This window comes from Lissotriton vulgaris, chromosome 7 (genome assembly GCF_964263255.1).
Source record: "Lissotriton vulgaris chromosome 7, aLisVul1.2, whole genome shotgun sequence".
NCBI classification, from domain to species: domain Eukaryota; kingdom Metazoa; phylum Chordata; class Amphibia; order Caudata; family Salamandridae; genus Lissotriton; species Lissotriton vulgaris.
This window is the reverse complement of record NC_141695.1, coordinates 330,744,670-330,757,244: the sequence shown is the minus strand read 5'-3', so window position 1 is coordinate 330,757,244 and position 12,575 is coordinate 330,744,670. Positions and strand designations below refer to the sequence as shown.

The 12,575-nt window shown below is 50.3% G+C and overlaps 1 protein-coding gene across 1 annotated transcript in view; it reads left to right on the top strand.

The window, feature by feature from the left end:
* The window catches only part of LOC147701502 (transient receptor potential cation channel subfamily M member 4-like), a 363,218-nt gene that overhangs the window by 194,048 nt on the left and 156,595 nt on the right, over nucleotides 1-12,575 (top strand). The window contains exon 8 of the mRNA XM_086930188.1: nucleotides 696-878. Coding sequence (XP_086786314.1) covers nucleotides 696-878 — 183 coding nt within the window. The remainder of the gene's footprint in view (nucleotides 1-695; nucleotides 879-12,575) is intronic.

Genomic DNA, 12,575 nt, shown 5'->3' with positions numbered 1-12,575 from the left:
CCCTCGCTCAGAGACTACCAAAGGTCTCCCACTATCAATTTCAAAAGATAACTCAGCACTTTTATATGTGACTCAAATTGAATATAGGATTTTAAAGGGTAAATTCAGGAAATATATAGGACTATCAAACCTTCTTTACTACTGACGCGACAGAATGCGAGATGGTCTGATGTTAATGTGTGACAATTCCTTTTTTTGTGATTTATTTATAATCAGATTTGCTTGTAGCCTGAACTATTATGTATTCTATCTCGTCAGTAGGCAAAATAGATTTGACAGTCTTATATATTACCTGTATATACCTTTTTCGATCTTTTTATTTCCAATTTGAGTGACATAGTGCTGAATTATATTTTAAAACTCTGAATTAAATTGTTTTTTGTCCTAATCTCAAAACTATTGTTCTTTCACAGCTTTCTCTAGAGGAATTTGCTCGTCACCATGGGCAAAAAATATGTAATTGCAATGTTTTAATTGTTCTTCTTGGTGTGCCTGTGGCATTTAGACACTGTACTTGTAGCTCATTTATTTTTTTATATCAACAGCTGATCGAACCAGTGTATCATGTTCTTTTGTGGGTGAAGCCCCTGAAATAATTCAGAAATGCTTGCCGTTACCCATCGAACCCGACAAAGTGCCCAGAACCTGATACAATGTACCCTCTTCCTAAACATGGTGCATGTCCTCTCTTGCAGCGGGTATACAATGTGACCAAGAGCACCATCCCATGCCTCCTCGTGGCTGGGTCAGGAGGGGTGGCAGATTGTCTGGCAGAAATCCTTGAGGACTCCATCAGCATGGACTCCATACGGGATCTGGTGGAAGAGAAGCTCGCGCTGTATTTTCCTGGTGGAAATATGAAGAAAATGGTAGACTTGGTATGTATGAGCATGTTGCACTGAGCAAGAGAAAAACTGAGTAGATAGAGACTGGATTTATAGGGAAAGTGTTTGTATGTTTCTTTTGGAGTTTGAGGTAGAAGGAGTCAAATGGGGTAAGCTAAACTCAATCTTTATCTGTTGGCTACAGCCTAATTTTGTTAAAAGTCCTGCAAGGACATCTAAAAGAAACATTGCTTTTGTGGTGAGTGTGCTGTTATTCCAAGGTTGGGAAAATAGATGGGACTATCCTGGGAGAGCTGGTAAGAAATGAATCTAGCTGGCAGTGGTGGTGGGGGCAAATCATGATCTGCAGTTTGGCAGATATCCAAATCCAACTACTAATGTCTTTCTCCTATCTAAACTAAGTTCTCTTTCCTCATTAGAATTTTCCCACCTATATTTTTATTTTTCCAGAAATTAGTTTGGTATCATTATATAAAACTCTATTGGGACAAGGAAGTGGAAAGACACCCCATACTGCCCTTGCTGTACACCTCCTTGTCTGTCTACCCCTTCCAGGGCCTATTCACATACTGCATTTTGTAGTACGTTTAGTAGTACTAGAGTAGTTTAGTAGTACTAGAATAGTACTACTAAGCTTACTACAACATTTTATTCACAAAACATTAGTGTGGAGGTTCCACCTTAGTCCTCCTATCTTTTTCTGTGCAGAGATCTCCACCCCTACTGCACAGTCTCTGCACATGTAAGTATAGGTTTTAGTAGGAAATGTTGGCGGGAAAGGAGGAACGGCTGGAAAATGGGAAATACTTGCTACTAAAGCGAAGGGGTAATGAAGGAGTAAGGAAGATTTCAAAGAGAATACTTCAGCCAAAAAGTAGTAAGAACGGTTGTAAATGTGATCCTGGTTAGGGCTGGACTAAGTCCAGCAGCACACAAGGCCACTCACAGGTACTGCAGCACCCTCCCGTAGAATATTTTGGAGGTGGGAACTTGAACAAAAAAACCATAGGAAATCCTGTTAAATTATTTAAAATAGTTACAAATATAAATACATTTCATTTAATGTTTAAAAATTATTTAGAAATTATCGAAAACATGTTTTTTACTTTAATATGCTTTAATAACTTGTTTCAATTTAGACATTATTGGAACTACTTTTCTTTAAAGTATGATTACGTTATATTATTTCAATTCTACAGATAGCATTTAATAATTATTCATATATAACAAATATATATTTTACTTTAGGTGAAATTTTTTTATTTAAACTTCAGAAAACAAAATAATCAAAATAATTACATTTTAAATTTAAATTGTTAATGCTGTGGCATTTTTATTTTGTTCTACTTTTAAAATAAATATAGAAAGTTTATTTGCAATAATATTTAACTTTAAAATAGTTTTACAAATTTTTTACAAGTTTAATAAACCTTTTTTACTTTTTTTATGCTTTACAATGGGGAGCGCTCTGCCACTGGGGCCATCACAAATTTAAACCCATTTTGTGATTCAGTAACTGGTAACCAAATGGCAAAGTGGGTCTAGAAATGCTATAGAAATCACAATTTGGAGGGGCGCATAAGGAGGCTCATTCAAGTTCCTTTTTAGGTCTCGCCTCTCAATGCGCATGCGCATTGAGCTGAGCGAGGCTATAGGGGCTTGAACACACTTTACCTAGACTGGCGATTTGGTGCTGTGCCCGTGCGCTTTTAGGTCAATGCGCAAGCGCATTGACCTAAAATGCGGGTGCACAACATCAAATCGCCAGCCATCTGTTCCCCAGCAGCTCTTCCCCAGCAGCTCTTCCCGCTCCGCCCCACAAGCTTCCCCCAGCGTGCGCTTTGCCTTAGCCGCGCTCCTCCCTGCTGCGGCCGTATCGCATTTCTCCTCCCCCCTCTCCACAGCAATGCCCTCCGTCTTGTAATTTGCTTCTGTAATTTGCTCACTTTTAATGTGCTCATGTATCAGTTTTGTTCCTATTGTGAACAGCTATGCCATCTTAGGGTAAAGTCCCAGCTATATAAAAATGCACAAATAAAATAAATAAGTAAATAAGGGTAAAACTTTCCTGCTGCGCCCACCCTTTTAATGTATTCTCTTTCCTGCGACAACAACTCCCCCCCCCCCCCCTCCTGTGCGCTGCTGACCTTTTAATGTTCTCATGTATCAGTTTTGTTCCTATTGTGAACAGCTCTGCCATCTTAGGGTAAAGTCCCAGCTATATAAAAATGCACAAATAAAATAAATAAGTAAATAAGGGTAAAACGTTCCTGCTGTGCCCACCCTTTTAATGTATTCTCTTTCCTGCGACAACAACTCCCCCCCCCCCTCCTCCTGTGCGCTGCTGACCTTCCCCCTCCATTCCCCTTCCTTTATCACTACCGTATTGCAATACACCACCCCCTCACTTGTGCACTTTCTGCACCTATCCCTTTTCTATGTCCTTCTAAACAATTGAACTTCCGACCTCCCTCATCCACCCAAGTTAGAAAGCCAACCCCACCCCACCCCATTCAAAACTTTAATCTTTTGACCTTCTGTCCTTAATTAGCCCCCCCAGCATATCGACTACAGCAAAAAATAACTCCACCATCACTAACTAGCACTTACAAGCCACCCCCACCCACCATACCATTTAAAGCTCTTGCACACCACAAACAAATTACATTCACGACAAATTACCTCATAAAAATATAAGGCCCCTGCTGCGCCCCTTAATACAATCTCAATTTTGCACCAACAACTCCTCCGTCCTCATGTGTGCCGCTGACCTCCCCCTCACATTTCCCTACCTCCATTAACAACCGCATTCCAATACGCCACCCCTTCCCCCACTTGTGCACTTCCTGCATCTATCTCCTTTCCGTCTCCTCCCAAACAATGAGATCTCCCACGTCCCTCACCCACCCAAATTACAAAGCCAACTCCGCTCCATTTAAAACTTAAAGCCCTTGACCGTATGTTCTTAATTACGGAAAAAAACTTCATTCACCAAACATCACCTACAAGCCACCCCCACCCACCATACCATGTAAAGAGCACTAACATTACAAAAAATTAAAAGATCGCTTTTTTTTTATTACCTGTCACATGATGCCGGAAACGAACAGCAGACGCTACACTCCTTCTAGAAACTACACGGTTTACTATGTGGGAATTTCCAGCTGCGCTACGTACATACGCTACATAAGATAACGTAGCAATGGCATTGGCTGAGGGACATGTCACTCACAAAAGGAACACAAAGGGGGCAAAAAACTAGACAGCAACACTAAATAACGAAAGTATTGTTAGAGGTCATTAGGATTATGATTTATTACACGCATAACAAATTGTACTTTCCCATTACATAATTAGTTCAGAAAATGTTTGACACATTGCTAGTTGCTTATATTCCTATTCCTTGAATAGTCTACCCCAAATTTTACACGGCTTAAGTAAACTGAAATTCACAGTGACACAATCTTTTAAATACCATGACTGTAATAATAAATACATGTCCCAAAGAGATGCTTTCCCTCGGGCGTTGCCATCCCATCAATTGTGCGCCTTGCTTCTGCCACAGTTATAGACCCAAGTCTACAGATGCATAACTGCCAACGTTTCAGATTGCTATGTGTGATATTTTCAATATTTCAGTGGAATTATGAGTGACATTTCAATGATGAGTGACACTTTGTGTTACCAGTGACCAAAGTCACCTGACTCTCACCAAGTTTTCTGTACGCGCATGAGTGCAGTTCTGTTTTCAATTCCCCGATGAGTGATATGCACGTCTCATTTGCGGCACTTTTACTTGTGTAAGTAAATACCATAGGGTACTTTGAGATTTGTGAAGTTGCCCTGCGCCCTTTCATACTGTACTATACCTTCCTGTAATATATTTTAGCGCCATTAAATGAAATGCAGCTGGTAATCTATACCAAATAACTGCCTATCTCAGGGTCAACATGCATATACACTTTGATCTGTAAGTTAGGATTAATTTTGTTGTATAAATATATTACACTACTTTAGTATTTCAGTGTTTAAATTGATACGCATTACCCAAATGAATAACTGCAATTTTGTGATCTCTAATGAACTTACCTTGCTGCCACCAACCAGTGCGCTGCACATTTATCATCACTCGCTAGGCTGTGGAATGGCACAAGTCGCTTATTTCAGATCTGACTGTCTTTGTCGACTTATTATCTGGAAAAGAACATACTTTTACTTAGCACAGTCAGTCTCTCAGCATTATAGTTGAGCAAGAGGCTACAGGGCAAGTGAGTCATCTGCCCATTAACCGTTGACTAGTACAGTCTCAAATGTGACACTGAGTTGCGGTGTGAGCCATTCTGTCTACCGGCACTGTTGACCCCTCAGACTCCGTGCTTCTCTAACGTCTCACTGCACTCCCGCAGAACATGCACGAATGGTGTGTTTCCCCCGCTCACGCATGATCACACTGTCACAGGCTCAGATGGTGCAGCGAGCTGTATAGTGGGCTCCAGAGACGGCCTCGGTCCCGTGGGGTTGGGTCTAGGGGTCGCTGGGTTTCATCATTCTTTGAATTTACCGCTACATGCACCAGCACTGCCATGATTTTCCACAACTTCAGACTCACTGGGAGACAGCAGGGAGCGATGCCGCGTGGGTCCGACGAAACAGCACAAGAAACTCCTCGAGTTGAGTCCCGGGCCTTGTAGCTTCTGACCGGGACCTCACTCCACTTCCTTCCTGGTAGGGCGCGAGGTCACATCCGCCTACGGGGCCAGTCAAAGTCAACCTGTAATAAATTGTAACATTGTAGTAGAGCACGATGATCTTTAACTGTTTCTGAGCCTGCTGGCGGTCACAAGTGAAGTCTGCTGCAGCCCGGGTGAGGCACACCACACAGTGTCAGTGGTGCTGGCGCCCGTGCTAGCACCTGGCTGGCCTATGCAGCCAGTTTCAGCGCTGTCAGGCAAGTGCCAGTCTGTGGCAAAATGCGTGACAATATATTTCGGTGCGGTGTTGCAAGAACATCACACTAAAATGCGTTATTGCATGCTTGGTGTGTGACACTTGGCAAACTTGCAGACGCCACAGTCCTGCCACAAAGAAAACAATATTGACATTTTACTTGCTAGCTGATCTTATACAGTCATGTTTACTAAAGTGCCTCATTTCACTTTAAAGAAACACTAATGCACAGGCCACTTAAAAGTAGCTTCAGTTTCACCTTTAATACGTGTTGCACATATTTACATTTCTACTGCCCTTTCACTGTAAACAGATTTTTAGTGCTCTTCTCTCTCCTGTAGGCAACTACCTCTTTACCTTTAAGCTGTTGAGGCTTGTTTTAATTGCAGGTTTGTTTGGCTTTAAAATTACAAATGCTATAGGTGTCACATTCACGAAAGTTATAACTATTGGCATTGTAAATGACAAAGCTATCAATTTAGCTATTTTAGGTTTAAAGTATTTTATTGAAGCAGGGTAAAGAAGGAAACAACAGGGCAAGAAAAGAAAAACCACAGGTGCCCCACAATAAATGCATACAGTATATGAGATACATCAAAGCAGTTCAGTCCCTGCAAAAGGCTCCTTCCGGCATGGATACACAGCTTGTGCGCCTGTGGTGAAGGACGAAAAAGGAAGGGGGGAGGGGGGAGGGGAAGAGGGGGGAAGAAGAGGGAAGGGGGGGGAATGGAGGGGGAAAAGAGGGGGGGGGGGGGAAACAACCCTGCTTCACAACCTACCCAACCTACAAAACCCCCAACTACCACACCCCAACCCACCCCCTGTACTGTGCCAATGACCTCCGGCTCTATCCCTCATAGCGACCCTCCGGTCAACTCCGCTACTCAACGCCAACTCCGACCAGTCAGACAGGCGGATCCGGCGGCGGTGTCAGTCGTAGCAACCTAAGATACCTGGGGCAGGTGATCTCCCTGAACTCAGAACACAGCAAGCTATGGAAAGGCGCCCACAGCTCCTCAAAAGCATCAGTATCCCCCAGTGCCACCAAGGACATCTTTTCCATGCCAAGGACATGCCACAATCTATGCAGCCAGCCGACAACAGTGGGAAGTGTGGTGGAGCGCCAGTGTATGAGAATGTTTTGCACCGCTGACCCTAAGGCTATCGCAATCTGTCTGCCCCTTCTAGACCTGAGGGGGTACATCAACCCATTCGGCAACCCCAGTAAGACATAGGCAGGGAACCGTGGCAGCTCTATCTCAAAACATTTGTCCACCTCACCAAGAACCTCCTCCCAATAAGAAGCCAAGAGGGGACAGTCCCACAGTATGTGTGTAAGCGTGCCAGTGTGGCCACAGTTACGCCAGCACGTTCCCGGCAGTGATCTATCCATCTCATGTAATTTCTCAGGAGTGCGGTACCAGTATGTCGAAATTTTAGTGAAGGTCTCCGTGAGCCCCGTGTGATAGGCCGAGTGGCGTGAGCGGTAGGAGATGTGGTCCCATTCTGTGTGGCTCAACACCCGTCCGAGCTCCCGTTCCCAGCGCTCCCTACCGGGGTTGTGAATGTAAAAGGGAGGGGGCTGCAGCATCTTGTACAAATCGGAGATGAGTTTAGCGTCCGACGTGCGAGTCATTAACCAGCGCTCGTACACCATGATCTCCCGATCCACCGATTCGCGCACTTGGGGTTGTAGTGCCCAGTGGCGCGCCTGCATATACCACATGCGCTCCGTCTCAGGGAAGCCGTAGTCCCGCCGTAAGTCCTGAAAGGGGATGACACCCTCGGGGCCGTATAGGTGATACAAAGTGCAACAGCGGGCCGCCCGCCAGCGATCGTAAGCACCAGGCTCCAGTCCCGGACCGAAGTCAGGATTGCCAATTAGCGGCGTGAAGGGAGAGGGAAAGGTAGTAAATTCATGCTTAGTGGCCACCGAGTCCCACACCCGGAGTGGGACACGTGTCACAAAAGATGCGTAGAGGTTAGGGGGCCGGTGTGACTGCCTCAAGAACGGCACCTCCTGTAGCGTTCTGCCCGCTACCGCCTGATCCTGGAACAGCCAGTGTTTGTCCGACTCCCACCGGCTCCATTCCACCAGATAGCGAAGTTGGGCGGCCTGGAAGTATTTCCGTAAATCTGGTATCCCTAGCCCCCCAGATTCGGGCGCCAGCGTAGCAACGGTCCTCTTAATCCGCGGTCTACGGCCCTGCCACACAAACCGCGCAATGGCCGATTGAGTCTCTGCAAGCCACCCTGTGGGGGGCTGGAGCGGCAACGCCCTAAACAGGTATAGCACCTGAGGCAGGAGGGTCATCTTTACTGCGGCCACCCTACCGAGCAGCGACAACGTGCCCTTATCCCACCGGCCCAATTCCTCTCTCATTTTTGAGCTCAAAGCCGCATAATTGGCCGTGACCATCGCCGGGAGGGAGGGCGCCAACAGGATCCCTAAATACGGAATCTGGTCCCCGGACTAGCTCAGAGGATAAAGTCTCTGCAGTTCCGCCTTGGTGGCGCCGGTGAGCGAGATGTCGAGGGCAGCTGATTTCCCAAGGTTCACCTTAAAGCCCGCCACCGCGGCGAAGAGGTCCAATTCAGCAATGCAAGCCGGCAGCGACCTCCGCGGGTCATCGAGCGTCAAAATGACGTCATCTGCATATAGACTGATCGCGTGGGGAAATTCGCCCATCTTGACCCCGGCAATGTCGGGGTTCTGCCGAACCCTTTGAGCAAACGGCTCCATATAAAGAGCAAAGAGCAATGGGGATAGAGGGCATCCCTGTCGCGTGCCCCGCTCTATGGGGAAGGGCCGGGAACTGCCCCGTTCACTCGGACCACCGCGGACGGGAACCGGTAGCAGTTGAAGATCAAGTGCCGGAACTTCTCGCCTATCCCGAACTTGCCCAAGACCTTCTCCAGGTAGGGCCAGTGCACCCTGTCAAACGCCTTCTCCGCGTCTATGGAAAGGAGCATTCTTTCCCCGGGGATCCTGGAGGCCTTCTCAAGAATGAGTCACCCTCTTTGTGTTGTCCACTGTCTGTCTACCAGGTACAAAGCCCGCCTGATCCGGGTCGACCATGCCCGGGAGATGAAGTGCCAGGCGTGCTGCCAATATGCTGGTGTACACTTTCAGGTCCGTATTCAGCAACGAGATAGGACAATAGGACCCACAGGCAGTCCTGTCCTTGCCCGGTTTTGGGATCACGGAGACCATGGCTTGCAGAAACTCGGGGGGAATGGCGCCCGGCTCTGCGAACGTGTTGAAAAGGCGAGTCAACAGAGGCGCCAGCTCCTGACAAAAAGTTTTATAAAACAGAGGGATGAAGCCATCCGGGCCCGGGGCCTTGCCCGGCTTGAGCCGGGAGATCGCCGTGACCACCTCCTCGATACGGATCTCCCATTCCAGGTACTGGGCCTGATCCGACGTCAACAAAGGGAGCTGCACCGACTCCAGGTAGTCCGTCTCCATCTGGGCAGAAGGGGCCTCACCCGTGTAGAGATCTGCGTAAAAATTACGTAAAACATCCGCTATTTGCTCGTCCTCCGTGACCGAGCGTCCGGCCGGGGTAACCAACTCCTTCACTCGGTGCTGTTGGTGTTGCACCCTGAGCTTGTTGGCTAAGAGCCGTCCGCAGCGGTCGCCACCTGTATAATACTTGTGCTTCAGCCGAAGCATCGCGTATTCCGCCCGGTCCGTGTCCAGGGCCGACAAGAGTTTTCTGGCGGCTTTCAGCTGCCTCCAGACCCTGGGGGCTCCGGTTCTGTGATGAACCTGCTCCAGCTCCCGCACCTGCCGGGTAAGCTCGTCCCTTTTGAGCTGTCGGTCCTTGTTCTCCGCCGAGGAGAGAGCGATAAACTCGCCCCGAAGGACAGCCTTCAGGGCTGCCCATTGCGTCGCGCGGGAGGTGTCGTCATTATCATTTACGCGCTGAAATTCCGCAATGGCCGCACGAATCTGTTCCACCGTCGACCGCCTGTGCAATAATGTGTCCCGGAGTCGCCAGACCCCTCTCGGCCGGGCTACCGGGGGCAGATTGAAGGTGCCTTCTACCGGCGCATGATCGGAAAGAGAGAGGACCCCCATGTCAGCATTCGAGGCTAAAACAAGCATCGGTCCCGACACAAGTAAATGGTCCAGTCGTGCATAGGACTTGTGTGCGTGTGAGAAGTAAGAGTACGCGCGGGTGGTGGGGTGGAGGTGGTGCCACATGTCATGCAAGTCCAGCTCCTCAAGTCGGGTGCGAACCAAGCCCGAAAGCTCTCCCAACTGGTGGCGCCGCTGCACAGACCTGTCCAGAGCCGCATCAAAAACCAGATTCAGATCCCCCCCCAACACTATATGCCTATAGAGGTGGACGCCACGTCTTCCAGTGCCCTGTGCAAGAATTGTTCCTGGCGGTCATTGGGGCCGTAGATAGAGCCTACAGTCAGCACCAAGCCTCCCACCCTAATCCTGTACGCCAAGAGTCTCCCTTTCTGCTCCGCCACTTTGTGTAAGATCTCCCCCCGGAACCCCCTGGAGAACAGGAGTGCCACCCCTGCCGTTTTGGAAGCGCAGGAGGAGAAAAGCTGCGTGGGTAACTTAGGGGTACGCATTCTGGGACAGTCTTTGGCCAGCAGATGGGTCTCTTGTAACAGGCAGACATCAGCCCGGGAGTTCTCTAGCAGTGACAGAACCGCTCGCCTTTTAACCGGATTGTTCAGCCCTTTCACATTCAGAGTGACCACTTTAAGAGCCATCAAGGAGGGGAATCATTGAAACGCACCTAGGTGGGCGAGGCCCAGCAAGCAAGCGCAGAAGCCACTTCACGAAACCCCAGCGCGCAGCAAACAAAGACATCCCTACGGCACAGTACAGTCCCCGAACCCCACAACTGAAGGAACCCCCCCTTCCCCTTGAACATCACAAACCCAACCCCGCACCACTCCCAACTCCCAGCCCCCTCGCTGACCCCCAAACTCAGAACACCCCCCTGCAATTCCCACTCCCGTTCCCCGCTTCACAAACCAAAGAAAGAAGTCATTGTCCCAGTCCGGTCCTTTACGGACAAGGCCGTGGAAAGTCAATTTAGTGGACGTCCAGCCACCAACACCTGCACTCGCCATCCCGCACCACCCACCCCCATAACCCCCGCACCTGCAATAAGAAAAGGCTAATGCAGACTCCCCCCGGAGTAAGTTCAGGCCGTCAGGGCCACTTCACCGGTCGCCGTCGCTCTGGAGGCCTCCTGGATGGCGGCCGACATGTCCGCCCGAATCGTGGGCGAGTCCGGCCGCTCCGGCGGCGGGGAGCGCCTCTCACCAGCCTGCTGCCAACCGTCCCGAGTGCTGCGTCTGCGGCGCGGCGCCGGGGTGTCTGTATCCGATGCTGTTATGCCCAATACTGTGCAGACATCCTGAAGGGACCGGAGCTGGTGCAATATTCCGTTCCACCGAAAAATCAGGCGGAAAGGGTGTCCCCAAGAGTACTGTGCCCCCTGTTCCCGGAGGAAGTCCGTGGCGATTTTAAAGGATTTTCTTTTCTGCAGTGTGACTGTAGATAAATCCTGATAGAGGGCCACCGGGTGGTCTCGGAATCGGAAAGGCTGCTGCCGCCGCGCCTCGCGAAGGATCCGTTCCTTCAGGGGGAAGTCCGGCAGGAAGGCCAAGATGTCCGGGGGGGGGAGCCGTGGCCCTGCGGGGGCGGCCCACTCTGTGCGCCCTGTCAATGCGAACCTGAAAATCTTCTGACTCCCCTAGAATTGAACGGAAGAGGGCCTCCAGGTATGCGGTCACGTCCTCTCCCTCCTCGCCGGACGGAACGCCCCGGACCCTGATGTTGTTCCGCCTGGACCGATTTTCGAGATCCTCGGCGTGGGCCTGCAGCTCGATCTGTTGCTCCCGCAGCCGCAGGACCTCTTGCTGCAGGTGGGTGATCTCCTCGTCTCTGGAGTGACCAGCTTCCTCCACGGTGTTGACTCGTTCTCCCAGGGAGTCCACCTCTCGCCGGATGTCGCGGACCTCCCCGGCCACCTCCTGCTTCAAAGTCTGAAAATCCTCCCGCAAGGAGCTAAACAGCGACTCGAGGAACGACCGCGTCACCGGGGGTTCACCGCCCTCAGCGCCCCTGGAAGGGGCCGGGGAGGTCGTGGCGGTTTGGCTCCCTCCGCTGCGTAGGGCTCCGCGTCCCAACATGTCCGGCAAAGTCCGATCACCCCTCCTTTGGCCCCTAGCGTTCGACATCCCGGCGGTACGGGAGGCAACGATGGCCGTCGCTCGTCGAAGAGGTGACCAGTGCCAAGGCAGCTATACTCCGGCCAGAAAGCACCGTCACCCAGAGGTCCCAAGCAAGGCCGGGCAGCCGGCCGGGGTTCACAAAATGGCCACCCGTTACAGTCAATGGGCCAACGCCCAGGGAGTGAGGCCTACCCCTGTCGCGAGTCCAGTAGCGTAAAACCCCCGCCGGAGGGCCGGCTCTCGGGGCGTAGGCAGTCGGGGTCGGCACTCCTAGTCGAAGAACAGCTCCGGGGGCGCAACACCACTCCTCCACAACCAGGGCTAGGCCGGAACAGCCGTACGAGGCGAGGACTCTCCAAGCCCCGGTCTTGCGTAGCGGCCGGGGGCCGGCTCCGCCTCCGTCGATCTCCTCCGCTCGGCTCCGCTCTCTCCAATTTCCTCCGTTCGGCTCCGCTCCGCTGGCGAAGCCTCCGCCGGCACCCACTCGGCCACTGCGGCTCAGACACTCCAACGGGACACCACAGGCAGCAGAGCACACCGTCGAGACCCCAAGCCTGGAAGCCTCGC